General features: G+C 41.1%; 1 protein-coding gene across 2 annotated transcripts in view; it reads left to right on the top strand.

The window, feature by feature from the left end:
• Positions 1-19,306, top strand: part of rapgef5a (Rap guanine nucleotide exchange factor (GEF) 5a) — an 81,913-nt gene extending 62,607 nt beyond the window's left edge. For both annotated transcript variants that reach the window (XM_056232732.1, XM_056232731.1), the window contains exons 15-26: positions 562-592; positions 676-754; positions 1,784-1,933; positions 3,024-3,121; positions 3,791-3,913; positions 5,279-5,457; positions 15,841-15,931; positions 16,516-16,566; positions 16,662-16,749; positions 16,830-16,894; positions 16,968-17,022; positions 19,152-19,306. In XM_056232732.1, coding sequence (XP_056088707.1) covers positions 562-592; positions 676-754; positions 1,784-1,933; positions 3,024-3,121; positions 3,791-3,913; positions 5,279-5,457; positions 15,841-15,931; positions 16,516-16,566; positions 16,662-16,749; positions 16,830-16,894; positions 16,968-17,022; positions 19,152-19,270 — 1,129 coding nt within the window. In that variant the 3' untranslated portion in view covers positions 19,271-19,306. The remainder of the gene's footprint in view (positions 1-561; positions 593-675; positions 755-1,783; positions 1,934-3,023; positions 3,122-3,790; positions 3,914-5,278; positions 5,458-15,840; positions 15,932-16,515; positions 16,567-16,661; positions 16,750-16,829; positions 16,895-16,967; positions 17,023-19,151) is intronic.
• The last annotated feature ends 6,404 nt before the right edge of the window (positions 19,307-25,710 follow it).

Here is a 25,710-nt window from a genome sequence, read left to right as displayed (position 1 = left end):
TGATTATGAACTCATTAATTTCTCCCAAAGACCAATCTGAGCTGTTATGTACATTAATTGTATAGCTCTATGCTCTAACTGTATGACAATAACTGGTTCATTTGTGTCTGTTTTCATTTCTTTTATTGGACTTTGGGAGGAACATTTGAGACAAAATTGATATTTGAGCTCGAAAGGAGCAACTTCTGAACTCAATCATCTTACATAGTCACGGGAAAGAGCGTTTTTATCCTCCACAGAAAGGTTTTGTGTTAGCATGAGGGATGAGGAAATGATTAAAACAGTCATTCATCCTGCAGTTTCCCAAACTTCTCACAGTCTGAGACTGAGACACGATGATGTCTCCCACTTCCCGTTAGAGCGTCACTCTTCAGATAGATGGATGTAGAGCGAGCGAGAGAGGACACACACACACACACACATCTCACAGGAGACAGCTGGCCCACACGTCTCTGACAGGAGTGTTAAATCAGTTCTCTATCTCCTGTCAGACTCACACTTCAACAGCCATGAATGATGTCTCGTTATGCGTCTCTCACTTATTTCTCCGTTTTCCCTCAGTACGGTGGACGACTATTCTCCACACCAAAAGGTGAGAGAAGAAATTGTGAAAAGAATGAGCAAAAAATGAAATACCTGGTTTGTATTGTGAGTACATATTCTCAAATGTTCCAGAATAAAGCGCTGTACCCGCAGCTGAGCCTGAAGGAGATGTGTGTTCCTCTGCGAGGGTCTCCGGTCGAGACTAAAGACGGTATTCCTCAGTCCTCTCCTTATTCCCTGCACACATTTAACATGACCTACATATACCCACATATTTTAGGTGTGAATGTTTTTTTTTAAATGCCTAAAATAAATTGAAATGAAACCAAAATCAAAGCTAAACGGCTATATCTAAATTGAAAAAAAATTAATAATACATTAAAATATAGAAACCATAAGTCTTTTGGGTTAAATGTCAAGGGAAAGTAATTAAAATGAGGAAAAAACTATATATATGACTATCTTAACTATCACACATACATTTTAGATTTTCCTGCCTTTCATCTTTCTCAAACGCAGCTGTCCAGACATGTCTAAAAGTGCACACACACACACTCACACAGGTGGAACTTGACCTATATGTATTTAATTCATTTTATATTCTTATTTATTTTTATATTTTGTATATCATTTTGCATATCAAATTATTATGTTATATTATGTCATTGTAAAAAAAATGTTGCAATGCAAAACAAACGTCATAATATATAATAATACATATATTAGTAATAAACAAAATTGTCTTTGTGCAAAAAATATTATGTATCTTATTTTAAACATTTTAATGCAATATTTGTAAATGTAAATCAAAATTAAAATATAATAACAATTTGTTTTTAGAAAAACAATAATAGTCCTTAATTTTCTTTTTTGCAAATAGAAACTTATTAAAATATAAATGTAAATAAAATATAATAGATTCAAAATGATAGATTAACAGAACAACATTTTATTTATGGAAAAAATATTTAAATAAATAATAATAATGAAATAATGTTTATAATATATGTTTGTAATAGGAATATAAATGAATATAAATATATAAATGTAACTGCTTCATCTTTTGACTGGGGGTGAAATGAGTCCAGACATATTTTTGACAGTTTTCATGAGATTCACTGATTAAAGTGACTGAATAACCAGTTCTCTCTCTCTGTGTGTGTGTGTGTGTGTGTGTGTGTGTGTGTGTGTGTGTGTGTGTGTGTGTGTGTGTGTGTGTGTGTGTGTGTGTGTGTGTCAGTGATGTGTCGTGTCTACGTGAGCTGTGACTCGTATCTCAGTATGCGTGTGAAGCCTTCAGTCGTGGCTCAGGAGCTTCTGCACATCGTGTCTCAGCGGATGGACAGATCTGAAGACGACATGATGCTGACGGTCCAGACGTACAGCGGAGGTTCATACACACACACACACACACACACTCTCGACAGAACCACACACCCTGCAGTTTCTACACACACACACACACACACACACACACACACACACACACACACACACACACACACACACACACACACACACACTCGACAGAACCACACACCCTGCAGTTTCTACACACACACACACACACACACACACATTCACTCTCGACAGAACCACAAACCCTGCTGTTTCTACACACACACACACACACACACACACATTCACTCTCGACAGAACCACAAACCCTGCAGTTTCTACACACACACACACACACACACACAAACACACACACATTCACTCTCGACAGAACCACATACCCTGCTGTTTCTACACACACACACATTCACTCTCGACAGAACCACAAACCTAGCTGTTTCTACACACACACACACACACACACACACACATTCACTCTCGACAGAACCACAAACCTTGCTGTTTCTACACACACACACACACACACACACATTCACTCTCGACAGAACCACAAACCCTGCAGTTTCTACACACACACACACACACACACACACACACACACACACACACACACACACACACACATTCACTCTCGACAGAACCACAAACCTTGCTGTTTCTACACACACACACACACACAAACACACACATTCACTCTCGACAGAACCACAAACCCTGCTGTTTCTACACACACACATTCACTCTCGACAGAACCACAAATCCTGCTGTTTCTACACACACACACACACACACACACACACACACACACACACACACACACACATTCACTCTAGACAGAACCACAACCCTGCTGTTTCTACACACACACACATTCACTCTCGACAGAACCACAAACCCTGCAGTTTCTACACACACACACATTCACTCTCGACAGAACCACAAACCCTGCAGTTTCTACACACACACACACAAACACACACACATTCACTCTCGACAGAACCACAAACCCTGCTGTTTCTACACACACACACACACACATTCACTCTCGACAGAACCACAAACCCTGCTGTTTCTACACACACACACACACACACTCACTCTCTCTCTCTCTCCTGTCACAGAGCAGCGTGTCCTCCAGCCGCACGACAGTATTTATCCGGAGTCTCTGGTGGCGCCGGGCCGACTGATCGCCTGTCGAAGAGACCTCAGCGAGATCCTGGTAGCAGCAACTGACAACTTTACCTTCTATTTGTGTTCGCCATGTTTTTATTTTTAATTATTTTAATTCACAAGATTAACAATGAAAGTAAAACCAATATTAACAGAAGGGAGGGGGAAAATTATGCATATATACATATCAAATATATGCTATAGGGTACACAGCTGTATACTCATACATATCAGCGCATATTCTTACATATCAATGAACATACACATATATACCTATAAATATATGCACTGACCCCCCAATTAAAACAAAAAAAAAGAACAACAAAGCCAAACAGGCGAGGTTAACCATTCCTATAACAATTACTGTTTACTTAGCGGAGGATATCTTTACAGTTTTCATATATCAACCACTTTTCCCAGTCCATTTTGAAAGCACGTCTTTAGAGCAAGTTCTTCCATAACCAGGATTTCTTCAATGACTCCAAACCATTGTTTACACTCCAAAGCAGTATTTCCAAGACAATTCCTAGTCAAGCCACAAGAAGAATCTTACATAAATATTAGGAACTTTAATATTTCTTCATAAGTAAAAACAAAGAGTTTCTAGAGCTGTGGGGTTTAAAGCCTGAACCCGTGTGTGTGTGTGTGTGTGTGTGTGTGTGTGTGTGTGTGTGTGTGTGTGTGTGTGTGTGTGTGTGTGTGTGTGTGTGTGTCTCAGCCGCCCCTGACTGAGTGTCCTGAGCTGGGACAGAAGCCGGTCAGACTGCTGGGCATCAACACGTGGGACGTCGCCGTGGCTCTCACCAACTTCGAGTGGAGTCTCTTCAACTCCATCCATGAGGTGAAGCTTCTGACTGATAACAATAATAATACATTCTATTTGTAATAATAAATGAGACTCAAGACTCTCAGACTCAAAGCGCTACAGCATGTACAGAACAAGATAATCAAACATGGAAGTAAAAATATATATAAAGTATCAAAAATTACAGAAAAATAATACAATTATAAATTAAAACTTTGGGGTCGATGGGATTTTTTTATGTTTTTGAAAGAGTCTCCTCTGCTCACCAAAGCTGCGTTTATTTGATCAAAAATACAGGAAAAACAGTCAAATTGAGAAATATTATTACAATTTCAAAATGACTGTTTTCTATTTGAATATATGTTAAAATGTAATTTATTCCTGTGATCAAAGCTGAATTTTCAGCATCATTACTCCAGTCTTCAGTGTCACATGATCCTTCATAAATCATTCTAATATGCTTACAATTATTATTATCAATGGTGAAAACTGGTCAATGGTGGTCGACACATTTTTAAATCAATGGTTGTGCAGCTTCATATTTTTTTGAAAACCATGATAAACATTTTTCAGGATTCTTTGATGAATAAAAAGTTCAAAAGCACAGCATTTACTTAAAATAGAAATCTTTTGTGACATTATAAAAGTCTTTACTGTCACTTTTGATCAATGTAATGCATCCTTGCTGAATAAACGTATTCATTTCTTTAAAAAAAATCGTACTGACCCCAAACTTTTGAAAGATATTACAATTATAAATTAAAACTTTTTTTGGGGTCGATGGGAATTTTTTATGTTTTTGAAAGAGTCTCCTCTGCTCACCAAAGCTACATTTATTTGATCAAAAATACAGGAAAAACAGTCAATTTGAGAAATATTATTACAATTTCAAAATGAATGTTAAAATGTAATTTATTCCTGTGATGTTAAAGCTGTATTTTCAGCATCATTACTCCAGTCTTCAGTGTCACATGATCCTTCATAAATCATTCTAATATGCTTACATTTATTATTATCAATGGTGAAAATTGGTCAATGGTGGTCGACACATTTTTAAATCAATGGTTGTGCAGCTTCATATTTTTTTTGAAAACCATGATAAACATTTTTCAGGATTCTTTAATGAATAAAAAGTTCAAAAGCACAGCATTTACTTAAAATAGAAATCTTTTGTAACATTATAAAAGTCTTTACTGTCACTTTTGATCAATGTAATGCATCCTTGCTGAATAAACGTATTCATTTCTTTAAAAAAAATCGTACTGACCCCAAACTTTTGAAAGATATTGCACATTTGCTCTTTTAAAACACATATGGAAACACATGAAAAGCCTGTGTGATGATGTCTCTCTCTCTCTCTCTCTCTCTCTCTCTCTCTCTCTCTCTCTCTCTCTCTCTCAGCAAGAGCTGATCTTCTACACGTTCAGTCGCCAGGCCAGCACTGGCCACACGGTGGCGCTAGAGTTCCTGCTGCAGCGCTGTAATGAGGTCCAGCAGTGGGTGATGTCAGAGGTGCTGCTGTGCCCGTCGCCCGGGAAACGAGTCCAGCTGCTCAAGAAGTTCATCAAGATCGCCGCTCAGTGAGTCTCCATGCTCAACACAGCGTTCACATCTGAGTGTTGAACATCTCACATCTGACTCGCATCTGAGTGTTGAACATCTCGCATCTGACTCACATCTGAGTGTTGAACATCTCACATCTGACTCGCATCTGAGTGTTGAACATCTCACATCTGACTCACATCTGAGTGTTGAACATCTCACATCTGACTCACATCTGAGTGTTGAACATCTCACATCTGACTCGCATCTGAGTGTTGAACATCTCACATCTGACTCGCATCTGAGTGTTGAACATCTCACATCTGACTCGCATCTGAGTGTTGAACATCTCACATCTGACTCGCATCTGAGTGTTGAACATCTCACATCGACTCACATCTGAGTGTTGAACATCTCACATCTGACTCGCATCTGAGTGTTGAACATCTCACATCTGACTCACATCTGAGTGTTGAACATCTCACATCTGACTCGCATCTGAGTGTTGAACATCTCACATCTGACTCGCATCTGAGTGTTGAACATCTCACATCTGACTCGCATCTGAGTGTTGAACATCTCACATCTGACTCACATCTGAGTGTTGAACATCTCACATCTGACTCGCATCTGAGTGTTGAACATCTCACATCTGACTCGCATCTGAGTGTTGAACATCTCACATCTGACTCGCATCTGAGTGTTGAACATCTCGCATCTGAGTGTTGAACATCTCACATCTGACTCGCATCTGAGTGTTGAACATCTCACATCTGACTCGCATCTGAGTGTTGAACATCTCACATCTGACTCGCATCTGAGTGTTGAACATCTCACATCTGACTCACATCTGAGTGTTGAACATCTCACATCTGACTCACATCTGAGTGTTGAACATCTCACATCTGACTCGCATCTGAGTGTTGAACATCTCACATCTGACTCACATCTGAGTGTTGAACATCTCACATCTGACTCGCATCTGAGTGTTGAACATCTCACATCTGACTCACATCTGAGTGTTGAACATCTCACATCTGACTCGCATCTGAGTGTTGAACATCTCACATCTGACTCGCATCTGAGTGTTGAACATCTCACATCTGACTCGCATCTGAGTGTTGAACATCTCACATCTGACTCACATCTGAGTGTTGAACATCTCACATCTGACTCACATCTGAGTGTTGAACATCTCACATCTGACTCACATCTGAGTGTTGAACATCTCACATCTGACTCGCATCTGAGTGTTGAACATCTCACATCTGACTCACATCTGAGTGTTGAACATCTCACATCTGACTCACATCTGAGTGTTGAACATCTCACATCTGACTCACATCTGAGTGTTGAACATCTCACATCTGACTCACATCTGAGTGTTGAACATCTCACATCTGACTCGCATCTGAGTGTTGAACATCTCACATCTGACTCGCATCTGAGTGTTGAACATCTCACATCTGACTCGCATCTGAGTGTTGAACATCTCACATCTGACTCGCATCTGAGTGTTGAACATCTCACATCTGACTCGCATCTGAGTGTTGAACATCTCACATCTGACTCGCATCTGAGTGTTGAACATCTCACATCTGACTCACATCTGAGTGTTGAACATCTCACATCTGACTCGCATCTGAGTGTTGAACATCTCACATCTGACTCACATCTGAGTGTTGAACATCTCACATCTGACTCGCATCTGAGTGTTGAACATCTCACATCTGACTCGCATCTGAGTGTTGAACATCTCACATCTGACTCGCATCTGAGTGTTGAACATCTCACATCTGACTCGCATCTGAGTGTTGAACATCTCACATCTGACTCGCATCTGAGTGTTGAACATCTCGCATCTGACTCACATCTGAGTGTTGAACATCTCACATCTGACTCGCATCTGAGTGTTGAACATCTCACATCTGACTCACATCTGAGTGTTGAACATCTCACATCTGACTCGCATCTGAGTGTTGAACATCTCATATCTGACTCGCATCTGAGTGTTGAACATCTCACATCTGACTCACATCTGAGTGTTGAACATCTCACATCTGACTCACATCTGAGTGTTGAACATCTCACATCTGACTCGCATCTGAGTGTTGAACATCTCACATCTGACTCACATCTGAGTGTTGAACATCTCACATCTGACTCGCATCTGAGTGTTGAACATCTCACATCTGACTCGCATCTGAGTGTTGAACATCTCACATCTGACTCGCATCTGAGTGTTGAACATCTCACATCTGACTCGCATCTGAGTGTTGAACATCTCACATCTGACTCGCATCTGAGTGTTGAACATCTCACATCTGACTCACATCTGAGTGTTGAACATCTCACATCTGACTCGCATCTGAGTGTTGAACATCTCACATCTGACTCACATCTGAGTGTTGAACATCTCACATCTGACTCGCATCTGAGTGTTGAACATCTCACATCTGACTCGCATCTGAGTGTTGAACATCTCACATCTGACTCGCATCTGAGTGTTGAACATCTCACATCTGACTCACATCTGAGTGTTGAACATCTCACATCTGACTCACATCTGAGTGTTGAACATCTCACATCTGACTCGCATCTGAGTGTTGAACATCTCACATCTGACTCGCATCTGAGTGTTGAACATCTCACATCTGACTTACATCTGAGTGTTGAACATCTCACATCTGACTCACATCTGAGTGTTGAACATCTCACATCTGACTCGCATCTGAGTGTTGAACATCTCACATCTGACTCGCATCTGAGTGTTGAACATCTCACATCTGACTCACATCTGAGTGTTGAACATCTCACATCTGACTCACATCTGAGTGTTGAACATCTCACATCTGACTCACATCTGAGTGTTGAACATCTCACATCTGACTCCCATCTGAGTGTTGAACATCTCACATCTGACTCGCATCTGAGTGTTGAACATCTCACATCTGACTCACATCTGAGTGTTGAACACAGGTTATTCCTCAGACATAAACCAGAACGCAAACTGGAAATTGCAGCTTTGCTTTGATCAACCAGTCCTGCTTTTTATGACTGATACTGATTATTTCTATCTTTATTAAAAATAATATATTAAAAATGTAAAACATTGGATTAGTTTAGTTATATTTTAAAATTAAAACAATATAATACTGTTTTATGACATATAGTGATTGTTTTTAAATTTAATAAAATAATATTAAAATATTAAAGATTATTTTAGTTCCCTATCGGTCAGTCACTACAACGTAGGTCAGACTGACCAATAGGAATCTCGCTAGAGAGGCCAATCTACTTCGAGTGAAACTAAAACAAGCCAATGCACATTGGCATGCAATCATTTGCATCAGCTGCGCGTCCTCGTCAGCGCGGGTATTTAACAGCAGCTGTTATGATTGCACACTAGCTTTTTGCTTCGGAGCCAAACGCTTCATGGTAATCCTACAGAGTGTGAAACTTGGCAAGCCTTCGTTGGATCTCTCCTTGTTCGGTGCGGGCGTTACAGCACGGCAGCGCGAGCAGTCTTGTGTCCTCTCTCTTCTGTCTGTCTTTTTTGTTTTGTTTTTTTGAGCAAATTCAAAAAAGCTGTTTTAACAGCTGGTAAGGTGCGCAGTTCAGCGCTCAAAGGCTGTTCTCACAGCCGGTAAGACCTGCCAGCGAGAGAGAGAGACAGCGCGCAGACGGGTGCACATTCCCGTCTGTGTTCGCAGTGGCTGTTCCCCTGCGTGCTTCAGCACCAGTGAGAGTAGTCCCTAAAAGAGCTTACACAGATAGACAGCGTCTTTAAAAAAAAAAAAAAAAAGATGACTTTCTATCTGTGTGTTTCTGGATGCGGTCGTTACCTGGGCTCACAGGATGGTCACAAGCGCTGCCTCGTGTGTCTGGGCATTGAACACGCTGAGGCAGCGTTTGTGGATGAGTCATGTACCCATTGTGGGAAGATGACCATCGCGGAGCTACGGTCGAGACTCCTGTTCCTGCAAAGGGGCGGAGTCCCCGTGCCTCTGCCTCGTTCCAATCCTCCTCGGAGGGTTGCTTCGGGCGGGGGCACGGGTGACCTGAGGATCACGGTGAGCGCGTCTCCTTCGGGGAACCAACCCCCTAGGAGCCCTCACCCCTCTCATGCTCCGCAGCCAGTTGAGCTTCCATTGGAGAAAGCTGGACCATCCTCGAGGTGTGTACCGGTTGTCTCCTTTGGGGCTCCCAGTGACCAGATGTCGATCGCTGCATCGGAGGGTGGGTCAGACTTCTCTGCGGACGACGACTCGGCACCGCTGCCTCCTTCGGGGGTGCCAGCGGTGCCTGAGACGGACCCGGAGATGATGGCCATGCTCTCCCGGGCCGCCAACGGGGTCGGGCTCGTGTGGAATCCTCCACCGTGTCCCGAACCCTCGAGGTTGGATGATTGGTATCTCGGGGTGGCGCGTGCTGGTTCTCAGCAACCCACCCCAGTGCCTTTCTTCCCGGAAGTGCATGAGGAGCTTACGGGAATGTGGACGGCACCTTTTACTGCCAGAAACCGTTCCGGTGGCTCCTCCTCCCTCACCACCCTTGATGGCGGGGCAGCTAAGGGATACACGCGCATCCCGCCAGTGGAGCGGGCCGCTGCAATGCAGCTGTGCCCTAACTCCACTCGGCGCGGAGAACCGTGTCTTCCTTCCCGGGCCTGTAGGTACTCGTCGGACCTATTCGACGAGGCTTACAAGGCCTGTGGGGAAGCTGCCTCTGCCATGCACGCCATGGCGTTGCTGCAGGTCCATCAGGCCAAGGCACTGAAGGACCTGCACGAGGGTGGTCATCATCCACAAGTTCTCCAGGAACTTCGTGCCGCAACGGACCTCGCGCTTCGTGCGACGAAGGTCACCGCGCGGTCAGTGGGTCATGCGATGTCCACCTTGGTGGTCCAGGAGCGCCATCTCTGGCTGTGTCTGGCAGACATGAGTGAGGCTGAGAAGCTCCGGTTCCTCAACTCCCCCGTGTCCCAGACCGGCCTCTTCGGCGACGCGGTCGAGAACTTCGCCCAGCAGTTCTCGGCTGTACAAAAGCAGACTGAGGCCATCAAGCATATCCTGCCGCGGCGGTCAGCTGCTGCCTCCAACCCACCGCCTGCGGCTCCTCAGTCTGCTCGTCGCCGGGGGCGTCCTCCTGCGTCTGCCCCTGCTCCCGCGCTGCAGCAGCAGCCTCCACCTAAACGGCGCCGTGGAGCCAGTCGCAGGCAGGCCGCCCCGCCCGTCCAGGCCCCCGCCAAGAAGGGTGGCAAAGCCAGAGGTAAGCGGCCCCAGGACGGGCGACCCGGAGATGGAAGGGACTGCTCTCCAGGAGACTTTCCCCCGGAAGAGGGCCGGGTGGAAAATCCTGTGTTTCGTTTTGTTCCGCCGCTGGCCTTAAAACCAGCGGTCCCCAAATTTTCAATAAAAGAGCAGTTTCTACCATCTCTGGGTCCGAAGAGGACCCGGAGAGCAGTGGGGGGACAGAATCCTCACCACTCTCATCCGCCTCCTCTGTCGCCAGTGAGCAGCAGTGTGCAGTTCGAGAACGCCACCGAGCCGCCTCCTGCACCTCCTGCCCCGTGGAACCAGGTAAGTGCTGCACAGCACACACAGACCCTGCTACGGGCCGCCTCCCAGAGAGAGCCTCCCGAGCCACGTCCCTGTGTTCCACCTCGCTGCCCCACTCCGGGTACGCCTACAGTCCCTTTGGTCCCGCTTGCACGGTCTCTGAGAGCCTGGTTAGCGCTCCCCAGTCCGTCTCGCTGGCTCATTCGGACCATCAGGCTCGGCTATGCGATTCAGTTCGCCCGGCGTCCCCCCAAGTTTCGGGCCATCCACTCCACTACAGTGAGAGCAGCCGATGCCCATGTCTTGCGTGCGGAGATCGCAGTCCTACTGGCGAAGGACGCGATAGAGCCGGTCCCTCCAGCCGATATGAGGTCAGGGCACTACAGTCCCTACTTCATTGTACCCAAGAAAGGTGGTGGGTTACGACCGATCTTGGATCTGCGAGTTTTGAATCGGAGCCTCCACAAGCTACCGTTCAAAATGCTCACGCAGAGACGCATTTTCGGATGCATCCGTCCCCAAGATTGGTTTGCAGCGATCGACCTGAAGGACGCGTACTTTCATGTCTCGATTCTTCCTCGACACAGGCCGTTTCTGCGCTTTGCGTTCGAGGGTCGAGCATATCAGTACAAGGTCCTGCCCTTCGGGCTGTCCCTGTCTCCCCGTGTCTTCACGAAAGTCACGGAGGGGGCCCTTGTTCCCATGAGAGAACAGGGCGTTCGCCTCCTCAACTATCTCGACGACTGGCTTATACTAGCACACTCTCGAGATCAGTTATGCGAACACAGGGACCTCGTGCTCACGCACCTCAGCCAGTTGGGCCTTCAGGTCAACTGGGAAAAGAGCAAACTCGCCCCTGTGCAGAGGATCTCTTTTCTCGGTATGGAGTTGGATTCGGTCGCACAGACAGCGCGCCTCACAGAGCAGCGCGCTCAGTCGGTGCTGAACTGCTTGAACACGTTCAAAGGCAGGACAGCGGTCCCACTGAAATTTTTTCAGAGGCTCCTGGGGCATATGGCAGCGGCAGCAGCGGTAACTCCGCTCGGCTTGCTTCATATGAGACCGCTTCAGCACTGGCTTCACGGCCGAGTCCCGAGATGGGCGTGGCATCATGGCACTCACCGGGTGGCAATCACACCGGCCTGCCGCCAGACCTTCAGCCCGTGGTCAGACCTCTCGTTCCTTCGGGCAGGAGTCCCCTTGGAACAGGTCTCCAGGCATGCTGTGGTTTTCACAGATGCCTCTGCCACCGGCTGGGGTGCCACGTACAACGGGCATGCAGTGTCAGGGGTGTGGACGGCTCCCCAACTGCATTGGCACATCAATTGCCTCGAGTTGCTAGCAGTACATCTCGCTCTGAGCCGCCTGAAAAGGCCGCTACGGGGCAGGGACGTGCTGGTCCGTACGGACAACACTGCGACCGTGGCGTACATCAACCGACAAGGTGGTCTACGCTCCCGTCGCATGTCGCAACTCGCCCGCCATCTCCTCCTCTGGAGTCAGAAGCATCTGAGGTCGCTTCGAGCCATGTATGTCCCTGGCGTGCTCAACCGTGTGGCCGACGAGCTATCACGAGCTGTGCTTCCGGGAGAATGGCGACTCCACCCCCAGGTGGTTCAGCTGATCTGGAGAGAGTTCGGAGAGGCTCAGGTAGACCTGTTTGCCTCTTCAGAGACCTCCCATTGCCAGCTGTTTTACTCCCTGACCGAGGGAACACTCGGCTCGGACGCACTGGCACACAGCTGGCCCCGGGGCCTCCGCAAATATGCGTTTCCCCCAGTGAGCCTACTTGCACAGACACTGTGCAAAGTCAGGGAGGACGAGGAGCAGGTCCTTCTGGTGGCTCCCTATTGGCCCACCCGGACTTGGTTCCCAGAACTCATGCTCCTTGGGACAGTCCCTCCCTGGCCCATTCCTCTGAGGAAGGATCTTCTGACTCAGAGACGGGGCACCCTATGGCACCCGCGTCCAGACCTCTGGAAACTCCATGTCTGGTCCCTGGACGGGACGCGGAGGTTCTAGGTGACTTACCCCCTGAGGTACTTAACACCATCACTTCAGCACGGGCGCCGTCCACGAGACGTGTTTACGCCCTGAAGTGGAACCTGTTCGTCGAGTGGTGTTCTTCTCGCCGAGAAGACCCCCGGAGATGTTCGATAGGGTCTGTGCTTTCCTTCTTGCAGCAAGGGTTGGAGCGAAGGCTGTCTCCCTCCACCCTCAAAGTACATGCTGCCGCTATTTCAGCTTATCACGACCACATAGATGGCAAAACAGTGGGGAAGCACGACCTGGTCGTCAGGTTTCTTAGGGGGGCGAGACGATTAAATCCTCCTCGACCCCCCTCCATACCCTCTTGGGATCTTTCCCTGGTGCTTCGAGCACTTCAGGATGTTCCCTTTGAGCCTCTGCAGTCAGTAGACTTAAAGCTTCTTTCCATGAAGACTTTGCTACTGGTTGCACTGGCCTCTGTCAAGAGGGTAGGAGACCTGCACGCATTTTCGGTCGACGAATCGTGCCTAGAGTTCGGGCCGGGTGACAACCATGTGGTACTAAGACCCCGGCCTGGCTATGTGCCCAAGGTTCCTACCACTCCCTTCAAAGACCAGGTAGTGAACCTGCAAGCGCTGCCTTTGGAGGAGGCAGACCCAGCCCTGGCTTTGCTCTGTCCCGTTCGCGCTCTGCGTATGTACGTGGACAGAACTCAAAGCATCAGGACCTCAGACCAGCTCTTTGTCTGTTACGGAGGCCAGCAGAGGGGAAAGGCTGTCTCCAAGCAGAGGATGGCCCACTGGATAGTGGATGCCATCGCCTTGGCTTACCAAGCTCAAGGCGTGCCCTGCCCGCTCAGGTTGCATGCACACTCCACGAGAGGCGTTGCATCCTCCTGGGCGCTGGCACGTGGCTCCTCGCTAACAGATATCTGTAGAGCTGCGGGCTGGGCGACACCTAACACGTTCGCTAGATATTATAGCCTACGTGTAGAGCCGGTCTCCTCCCGTGTTCTCACCCTAAACGGGTAGAAGCACCGAGAGGCCCGGCTCTGTCGGCTTGCTGCACCCTACTGTGCACCCTTATTGCTCCAGAGTGAAAAACCTGTTGAGTCCTCCAAAAACCCCTCGGCCCGGACATGGCGGAGCGTCCAGGTGCCAGGCCTTTATCCGCTGAATCCTTGAGAACCGGATCTGGGCTGGGTTCCATATGTGTGACCCTACGGGGATCCCATATGTGTATATTTTCCACGGCTGCTCCTAACGGAAGCCCGTGTCTTTCCCTTGGGCTAAGTCACCCACTATCTCATATGTAGTACAGCCTTCGGGCTAGTCCATATGTATTCCCCACATAACTCCTTGAAGTAAGTGGCTTCCGCAGCGTCCTCCTTCCTAACTGAAGGGCACGCTTTCCCAGTGTTATCCAATAATCTCACTGTATGGGTTATTACGGAACAACAGTGACAGATACACTCTGTGTGTAGCCTCCTCCTATCGTCCTTCTAGGCAAGAAGGTGTAGAGGCTTGCATGGGGCGCTGGATGGGGTGCAGCAGCTGTGGCGCTTTGGTAGGGATTCCTATTGGTCAGTCTGACCTACGTTGTAGTGACTGACCGATAGGGAACGTCTCGGTTACATATGGTAACCCTCGTTCCCTGAGGGAGGGAACGGAGACGTAGGTCCCGTCGCCACATCTGCTGCCGCCCGCTGGGGCGGCCAGCTTTTTCAGGTTTGGCTCCTCAGCAAAAAACTAGTGTGCAATCATAACAGCTGCTGTTAAATACCCGCGCTGACGAGGACGCGCAGCTGATGCAAATGATTGCATGCCAATGTGCATTGGCTTGTTTTAGTTTCACTCGAAGTAGATTGGCCTCTCTAGCGAGATTCCTATTGGTCAGTCTGACCTACGTCTCCGTTCCCTCCCTCAGGGAACGAGGGTTACCATATGTAACCGAGACGTTTCTATTTTATTATTAAAAATAATATATTATTTTATGACAGATAGTTAGATACTGATTGTTTTTGTTTAATAAAATAATATTAATATATTTAGTATATTATATCTTTTATTATTTTAGTTTATGTTATCATTACAACAATAATTCTACCTTTTCTGACAGAAACTGATTAATCATATGTTTAATAAAAAAATTGTGAGATATTAAAATATACATTTTTATTTTAATATTTATTTTTTTAATATACAATACTGCTTTTTGAGGCATATATGGGTTATTGTTGTGTATAGTAAAATGATATATTACAAATATATAATATTTTATTTAGTTTTTTTTTATTAAAATATAATAATGCTGCTTTTTATGATAGACAGATTATTATTGTTTAATAAACTAATATTAAATATAAATATATATATCATTTTTTCATATTTTAGTTTATGCTGTTTTTTAACTACAAGAATACAATATTTATTATTATCATTTCCAATATTTTTTGTTGTTGTAATTGCCGTTTGCTGTTATTTTTGCATATTTATTTGTTTGCAAATTTATATAGTATATATAGTTTTCTAATTGTTTCTGACTTGAGAATGAATTAATGGTATTTAAGTTATAAAGAGCAATTATCAAACCAATATATCATAACCAAAAATACTTTACCTGCTGTTTGTCAGACTCAATTTTTATTTTATTTTTATTAATAATTTTTGATTCTATAAAGCAAAATTTGTCAGTGTAAGTTTTCCCCGTCAGTGTTTGTGTGTCGCATGTGTGAACAGATCATGAGCGGTTCATATCTTTATTAGTGTCAGAGAGGTTCTGGTGTGATGTTTTATTCTGTGTGGGTGTTTAAACTCTGTGTCTGGAAGGCAGCGACTGACGTGTGTGTGTGTGTGTGTGTGTGTGTTTCAGCTGTAAAGCGCACAGGAACCTGAACTCCTCGTTTGCCATCATCATGGGTTTGAACACCGCCGCCGTCAGCCGGCTCAACCAGACATGGGAGGTAAAACACTGACTCACACACATGCTCACCCTGTACTCTACTAATAATGTGTTTCTCCATGCTGAAGGTGAACAAAGGCAAAATCACACAATATACAATGATGTTTAATATACAGTTTGAACCAACCAGCACATAGTGAGAAAAATAGAAACCAATTGAGGCTTTATTGCTTGTTGCTCGCTTGTTGAGTTAACGATACAAAAGTCAGCATGAAACCGAAGCTGTGAAAGTGTTTTCTTCCCTATTGGAACAAGAACAAATGTGGGCGGGGCTTGATTTTGTCCGTGAGGAATTGATTGGATGGTTGTGGTTTGCTATTGGTGGATCTCATGTGAGTGACAGGTGGCCCCGCCCACATCATCAGAGAAGAGATGGGAAGTGATTCTGATTAAAAATCACGAGGCACATTCATTTTAAAAAAAAAGAGATGTGCACGGATGAATAATTTATAATAGGGCCTACATATTGCAATACTCCATTAAAAAATAAGAATTACCAATTTTGATTTCATGGTGACTTTAAACGAGGACTTTAAACTTTATTCAGTTCCTGTTCACCAGTTTCTGTCGCTCTCTGTCCTGCAGAAAGTTCCTGGAAAATTCAAGAAGCTTTTCTCTGAACTCGAGCTGTTGACGGTAAGTCAAACCCAGATACATAAACATAAAACAAACATAAATATGGTTGATTTTGATTTGATGTCAACTTTATGATCATCTGCCTTCCTCCTCAGGATCCATCCATGAATCACAAAGCCTACAGAGACGCTTTCAAGAAAATGAAGCCGCCCAAAATCCCCTTCATGCCTCTGCTGCTGAAAGGTGAAGCACAGGAAGTGATGTCACCAATACTCAAATGTGTTTCTCGGTCTCGTAATGTCGTGATCTCTGTTGGTTTTCAGATATCACCTTCATCCATGAGGGAAACAAAACATTTCATGATAATCTGGTGAATTTTGAGAAGCTGGTGAGTGTCAGTGATAGACAGATGTGTTATCTTCATTGAGACGTGTTGTTGATGTGTGTGTGTGTGTTTTCAGCACATGATAGCCGACACCGTCCGACTCATTCGCCACTGTCAGACGGATCAGACAGGTCAGTCCCTCCTGTTGAGATCATTTACATATGGCATGGCTTTTTACAAATCAAAACGAAAGCATCACATGGTCGATATTCCATAAGGTGTGATTAATATAAACACACATTATGCCATAATATCAAGTGAATTTTTTAATTTCAGAAACTGTATTTTTATACAGATGTTTTGCTCTAAGTGTTGTAATTCTGAGTAATTGTGGGAAAAAAACTTGTGTATTTGGTTTAGTGAAACATTATTATCAAAATAACATTATTAACCAGTTACCAGCATTTAAAAATAACGTTTTAATGTTTTCACTCTGAAACAATTTTAAAGCATTTTGGCTGCTGGTTTTGTTTCTTGAACTATTTCTAATCTCTGGTTATAAACTATAATACCGATACTGGACTGCAATAGTATCCGCCAATCTTAGTGTTTTATATCATTATTATTTTATTATGATTATTAAAACAGTACAAATTTATCAGCTATCATATTAGTGATCAGCCATAAAATACACATTTACATTTTATATTAAATAAAAGGTATAAATAAAAATAAATAATTATTATAAATATAATAATACATGTATTTATTATCATAAGCTGCTAATTATCAGCTATCTGTATATCTGTAATTATTTAGTTACTTTAGTTTGATTTTATTTTTAAAATATAATAATGCTGTTTTTATGACAGACGCAGGTTATTTTTGTTTAATAAAGTAATATTAAATATATTATAAATATATATCATATTTTTTGCATATTTTCGTTTATATGCTGTTATTTAACTACAAGAATGCAATATTTAATATTTTTATTATTTCCAAATAATAAAAGTTTTAGAAAGTTTTCTCATTGTTTCTGACTTCTGAGAATAAATTTATGTTATTTAAAAGTTATAAAGAGCAATTATCAAACATCAACCAAATCATAACCAAAAATACTTTACATTTCTAATCTCTAGTTATAAACTATATTAATAAATATATACAATATTCATCAGCTATCATATTAGTGTTCAGCCGTAAAAATATGCATTTGCATTTGAAATTAAATAAAAGGTAATAAATAAAAATGATTATAAATATATAAATAATAATAAATAAAAATTATTATAAATATAAATATATAAATAATAATAAATAAAAATGATTATAAATATAAATATACCATTATTATTCTGATTATTAAAACAGTACAAATTCATCAGCTATCATATTAGTGATCAGCCATAAAATATACATTTACATTTTAAATTAAATAAAAGGTAATAAATAAAAATAAATAATTATTAAAAATATAATAATACATGTATTTATTATCATAAGCTGCTAATTATCAGCTATGTGTATATCTGTAATTATTTAGTTATTTTAGTTTTTTTATTTTTAAAATATAATAATGCTGTTTTTATGACAGACGCAGGTTATTTTTGTTTTATAAAGTAATATTAAATATATTATAAATATATATATATATATAATATTTTTTGCATTTTTTCGTTTATATGCTGTTATTTAACTACAAGAATGCAATATTTCATATTTTTATTATTTCCAATATTCTTTGTTTTTGTAATTGCTATGTCTGCGGTGTTTTTAAATTTAAATCTAATCAAAATTTATTTTCAAATTCGTTTTAGAAAGTTTTCTCATTGTTTCTGACTTCTGAGAATAAATTTATGTTCTTTAAAAGTGCAATTATCAAACCAAAATATCAACCAAATAGAAACAAAAAATACTTTACATTTCTAATCTCTAGTTATAAACTGTATGTTAATAAATATATAAAATATTTCAGTTATCATAATAGTATCGGCCAATCTTAGTGTTTTATATGATTATTATTCTGATTATTAAAACAGTACAAATTCATCAGCTATCATATTAGTGTTCAGCCATAAAAATATGAATTTACATTTTAAAATAAATAAAAGGTTTTATTATATATATATATATAAATAATGAGCAGACACTACTAATTATCCGTATCAGGAAAAATGTCTGTATTGATGCATTGATAATTAAGTTCTAGTTAATATCTCAGGTCTAGCTCTATGAAACGCAGCAGTGTAGCATCTCTGTCTTCATTAGAGCGGAGGAGAATAACTCTATTAACTCCATTGATTTCTCCACTTCCCAGGAAACGAGCTTTCCCCGTGTGACAGTGCCGAGGTGCGCTCGAGCGTCCATTACCTGCACATCATTGACAATCAGCAGACTCTGTTTGAGCTGTCCCACAGACTGGAGCCGCGAGTCTGAGAGAGAGAGCGCCGCCTGCTGGACGGTCACACACTCCTCGCGTACAGGTGGAGTCTTCAGCGGACACACACACACACACACACCGATTCCAGCTCCCAGCACTGACTGAACGGACACTATAGTGGACAGAGTGTGTTTACTCCACCGTCACAGTACATCAGTCTGACTGAGCACACGGGTTGTGTTCTCTTGATGTGAATAAATGTTTATTTCTTAATGTCAAAAATAGATCATCGAAAAGTCGATAAAAGCTTTTTTTTTTCTGTGCACAGGAAAAGTGTCAACCTTTCAGCAATGTTTTGTTGTACTGGACCATATTTATAGGCTATGTGAATTTATTACTTAGTCAAGTTAGGGCTGGGCGATATTATAATTCATATTTTAATTAAAAAATATATATATTTAAAAAAAAATCATATTTATATATTTGCTCTGAAATAGATTTGAAGGCTGATTTCTTTTTAGTAATTCCAACCAAATAGAAATTGTTGCCAGTTAGATTGCCAATTATATGAGACATGATGCAAACGAATCAGAGATGTGAATCACTTCAATTGATTCGTGGAAAAGAATCAAACTTTTCACTGCTACTGAAGTCAAGATCAGAAACTCAATGGCCAAATAAAATCATCACAATGTTGCTTCATTTTATAAATTTGTGATATTTTATAAACAAAAACCATATCGCCCGGCCCTACAGTGCAAACTCAGACTGAACGAACAAACACAACTGGTGTCAAAGGTCATGATGATGTCATGTAGAGCCAAGTACTCACTTTATACTGAATCTTGTTATGATGTTGAGTTTTTTCATTGAATTGTTTCATATTATTTAATGTTTCCAGTGTGAGCTGGATCCAGATGTGTCTTTCCCACGACACGCCAGTGACTGAAGCTTCTCGTAAGAGTCGTTTTTACCGTGACCTGACAGTATTATTTCACAGTCATTATGGAGGCTCTTGAAGATGTTCGTTCTGTGCAGTTTTTGCCCTTCACTCGCTCTCTGCCGTTGCGTTTGGATACCGTTGTTTATATCCGCACTTCTCAAGCTCTTGTGTGAAACTCATTTCCGTTTTAAAGAGGTTTTAAAGTGACATGCATGCATATTGTATTTGCACTTACATCTTTGTTTGTACATTATCGTGTAAGAATGTATATACGTTTGTAAATGTAAAGAAAAATAAGTTGAGTCGTTTGCAAACACACGTTTCTGTGCCAAGCACTATTATGGGAGAGCAATGCAATATGAGGAGATTTTAATATTGTGAAATGTTTTATAAAAGCCTTGAACCCCCGATCTGTTCTGACGGTGCGATCCAGCGCACATAACTAAACTTCTTCAATGTGATTCGATGTAAAAATCTACGGAAGCGTATTGCATTCACTTGAGGGAAATAAATCTACTCTGTTTTTCTGAATTAACGAGTTAATATCTCAGAATTACGAGATAATCTTTCATGGAAAAAGTTTTTGCTCTGTTGTTCTGAATTAACGAGTTAATATCTCAGAATTACGAGATAATTTTTCATGGAAAAAAGTTTTTGCGCTGTTTTTCTGAATTAACAAGTTAATTATCTCAGAATTACGAGATATTTTTCATGGAAAAAAGTTTTTGCTCTGTTTTTCTGAATTAACGAGTTAATTATCTCAGAATTACGAGATATTTTTTCATGGAAAAAAGTTTTTGCTCTGTTTTTCTGAATTAACGAGTTAATTATCTCAGAATTATGAGATAATTTTTTATGGAAAAAAGTTTTTGCGCTGTTTTTCTGAATTAACGAGTTAATATCTCAGAATTACGAGATAATTTTTCATGGAAAAAAGTTTTTGCGCTGTTTTTCTGAATTAACGAGTTAATATATCAGAATTACGAGATAATTTTTTATGGAAAAAAGTTTTTGCGCTGTTTTTCTGAATTAACGAGTTAATTATCTCAGAATTACGAGATCATTTTTCATGGAAAAAAGTTTTTGCGCTGTTTTTCTGAATTAACGAGTTAATAATCTCAGAATTACGAGATAATTTTTCATGGAAAAAAGTTTTTGCTCTGTTTTTCTGAATTAACGAGTTAATATCTCAGAATTACGAGATAATTTTTCATGGAAAAAAGTTTTTGCGCTGTTTTTCTGAATTAACGAGTTAATAATCTCAGAATTACGAGATATTTTTTCATGGAAAAAAGTTTTTGCTCTGTTTTTCTGAATTAACGAGTTAATATCTCAGAATTACGAGATAATTTTTCATGGAAAAAAGTTTTTGCGCTGTTTTTCTGAATTAACGAGTGAATTCAGTAAAATTATCTCGTAATTCTGAGATAATTAACTTGTTAATTCAGAAAAACAGAGTCGATTTTTTTCCTCAAGTGAATGCAATACGCCTCCGTAAAAATCTGAGTGGATTACATCGCTTGATTTCCTTTGATTTCTCGATTTGTTCAATTAAAGGGAATTCTAGATTTGTAAATGAGCAGCTCAGGAAAGAGTCCGAGTTTTTCGGCCACAGACGTCTGATTTTCTACAGTGTTTGTAGAATCTGAACCTCATGTTTCCACACTGCCACACAGACACAGAAGAGCGAACATCTCACCTGAATGTCCTGTGATAGACCACACTGAGCTTTTGTTCATATATATCTCTATAGCACTTGTGTTCTTCTGTGTTTGAAGGGATGTTTCCAGCAGAACAGAGAGAGTCGATGATAAAACACTGGCTGTCCCATGATTCGGTGAATCTCACAAAAAATGTCTTGGGTTTCGCATTTCACCCCGAGGAGTAATACATAACAAATGAAAAACATCCATTATTTTATTTATTGTTTACATTTTATTTATTTTATCCAATTAAATTCAGTACAACAAATACTACCATGATGTATGCTTCAAAATTTTAATACGTTTTAGTTATTATTTTTATTATTTGCAGTAAGCGAACTGCACGGTGTGTTTAAATGTGCTTAATTGGCATGAAAATAATGTCACTATGCGAGGAAAAAGTTTAATTAGGTACTTAAAAACCTATTTAATATTTATGTGATTATAAAATAGTATGAATCATATTTATTCAGTTTTGATTTTTTTTATAAAAAAAGTTTTTCTGAATTAACGAGTTAATTAGCTCAGAATTACGAGATAATTTTTCATGGAAAAAAAGTTTTTGCTCTGTTTTTCTGAATTAACGAGTGAATTATCTCAGAATTACGAGATTTTTCATGAAAAAAAAGTTTTTGCTCTGTTTTTCTGAATTAACGAGTTAATTATCTCAAAATTATGAGAGCAAAAACTTTTTTTCCATGAAAAATTATCTTGTAATTCTGAGATAATTAACTTGTTAATTCAGAAAAACAGAGTATATTTTTTTTCCTCAAGTGAATGCAATACGCTTCCGTATATATATATATTTTTTTATTATTATTGGGGGGTGAAATATGACCCACAAGTTTATCATCTCATTTTTTTACCTAAGACTGGTCATAACTTTAAGGAAGATAAGAAAGTAGATTGGACTAGCCCTAACTAATTGCTATTTGGTCAGACTAGATCTTAAGATAGAGTCTTAACTTGGTCCCTTATGACAGTTTTTGTGAGATTCTCTCGGCTAAATGAATTATTTCGAGGTTTGCTGTTCTCCTAAAGCTTGTGGATAGTGGCTGATCTTGTGTTGAAACTGGACTGTCCTGCCGTTGCCAAAAGCAGGACAGAAAGCCACTGAGATTATGGACATTTATGGGGTGTTGTTGTAATCTGCAAATGTAAATATAGATATGCTCTGAATATAAGACTTAATGTTAAAAAAACACAGAGATTCAAAGCAATATATTTACAGTCTGTTGCTATAGAAACCACACACGTCTTTTCTATAACCTGCATTTTTACAATAATGTTTAAAGGCAAATGTCAATAAAAGATTTATGTAACATTACATGCTGTCTTAAATGAATTATTGTAATTATTTTTTTCTATTTTGTGAATTCTGTCATTAATTCCTCTCTCTTTTGTTTGCATAATCCAGCTTTATTTATGTTTAAGAATAATGCTTCTGGGTCCTTTATTAATCACTAGTTCGTAAAAGGGGTAAAGGACGGAGCATGTTTTAGTCTGAAAACAGCAATGAACACTTTAAGTATTGAGCAAAAATGTTTTATCCTTATCACAGCACAACCTTCAGAGCTCCATCCATCTATACACACACACACACACACACAGTACATTAAACACTTAAACACAGATCATCAACTTTGTTTTCTTGAGATTAGGAATAACTATGGAGCACATGCCCATGAAAGTGTGACATCAGTAGCGAACAGCCAATCACATGCTGTGAAACAGGGAAAGTGCAAATCACTTCTCTCTTCTGCAGAATATTATAGGATTGAAAAATATTACGAATTTAAATGCATTTACACGGCAAGAAGAAAAGAGTCGTCTTTTAAAGAGGATATCTTGTTATATCAGTGCAAGTAAAAGTGGTGAAGTTAGTTTATATAGTTGGTAATTGATGAGATAGAAAAAGTTTTTTATTTCTCTTGTTTGTTTCATCATCTAAAAAAAAAAAATCACACCGTTTTGTGTCTGTTCCTTTAAATGCAAATGAGCTGCTGCTCCCGGCACTGGGGGCGGAGCTTCAAGAGCTTGTGTCCTTTTATCCTTTTATGTTCAAACCGGAGTTGGACAATGGTGGAAAGACCATAGACAGTATAAGAAGTGGACAGAGCCATCTCATTGGAACTCAGTTGAGACAGTTGAAGCCCATTTTTAGCGATTTTTGAGCACTTCCGTCCCTGACGCGCAGACTCAAACCGACTCAAACTAAGCTTGATGACGTGAGCAACCTGTCTGACAGACGTGAATCTTCTAGTGACTGTGCCAAGAGGAATCTGAATCATTCCCTTCCGAAACGTGCAGAGCCGGAGATCGTGAGTATTAGCTGTCCATGAGCTCGCAGCAGGAGCAACTTTACAACTCTCTATGGGCTTCTCCCTTGACTTTATGTCTCCACGTCCCCCCGATTGCGCGCGAGCTTCTACTTCTGTCTATACGGTAATTTTCTCTAGTGTGCGCCAGAGAGTCGCGTGTTATGACGCAATCGTTAGCCTATTTAAAAAAAAAACGGCTTCTACGGGGCCATAACGTAAGATACAAAGTAATGGAGCCTTTTATACATTGTCGTGTTTCTTTAGAAATAAATAATGGACAAATGGAGTCTTTAAACGCCTCAGATGTAAAGTTATTCGCTGTCAAAGTGACGCCAAAATGAATGGGAGTCAATGGAAATGCTAACGCAAGTGAAGTTCTGCTACAAGATGGCGGCACCCGGCCGGCTTCAACTTCCGGTCGATGGATTACCCAATTGGTTCAAACCGGAGTCGGACAATGGTGGAGAGACTCAAGAAGAAGTGACAACATGTAGAAGCAACAGGACATTTCTGTATGGTTAGTTGATGAATTTATGTAGCTTATGTGTAGTTATCTTCTAGTCGTAGTTATCTACCAGCCGTTTGTTGTAGTCCTTAAAAAGGAATTTCTTTAAAAGCAAATATCTTCCTTTGAACTTTGAGCGTTGTAACTTTGCAGATGTTGTTTATGCTCAAACAGCAACATTACACACTAACTAAAGTTAGAAAAGTGAAATCATAATCAACCACCCTTTAAGATGAATGTATAGGAGTTGACTTCATCTGGGAGGAGCCATATGGACAACAACTGTAGAAAAGAATGTGCAGGATCTAATTCAGCAGTTGCTCTGCGGACCAACTGGCTTTGTTACTCTATTCCAAGACCCTCAGAGTATTTTTAAACACAAGTGGGAGGCTCTACGACATCTGTTATACACTTTGTAGAATGTAACTGCTCAGACGGAGTTTGTACATACAGTAGTAAGGAGGACACAGCTTTTATTCATTAAAGCTGCACTGATTTTAAATCAAATACAATGTTTGTGAATCTCTGATTGGAGAATAGAGTGAATCAAAACTGACTGATGGAGTGATCTTTGGCATAAGCTGGATCGAACACTTCCTGGTGATAAAGACGGACAAGCATGAAAACAACCAGACGACAAAGACACCAGATGTGAAGACGAATCCTGCCAGTCTTCACCTAGACAAGATCGGATGAATAAAAGACTGCGTAAGTTGGTTACCTACACTTACAAAGAATCAAATAAGTTTAAAGAATCACTTTTGTTAATTGATTACCATGACTAATGAAAAGCCACGTGCATGAAATTATTTATTCATAAAACAGAGAGGTGGTTAAGGAGACTTTTCCTTCCATTGACTTCCATTCATACACATGTGAATGCTGGAGACCAAAAGCACAAGCTCATGTGAATAAATTTAGATTGGTGAACTCTGACCTGTGAATTCGTGTGACGTGAAGACGTGCGGCCAATACAAGATCGATACGGCATGATCTCTTAGCTGAATTAAAAGAACACTGCATT

Source organism: Rhinichthys klamathensis, unplaced genomic scaffold (genome assembly GCF_029890125.1).
Source record: "Rhinichthys klamathensis goyatoka isolate OS25496 unplaced genomic scaffold, OSU_Roscu_1.1 h1tg000354l_1, whole genome shotgun sequence".
Taxonomy (NCBI): Eukaryota; Metazoa; Chordata; class Actinopteri; order Cypriniformes; family Leuciscidae; genus Rhinichthys; species Rhinichthys klamathensis.
This window is presented reverse-complemented; position numbering and strand designations above follow the sequence as displayed.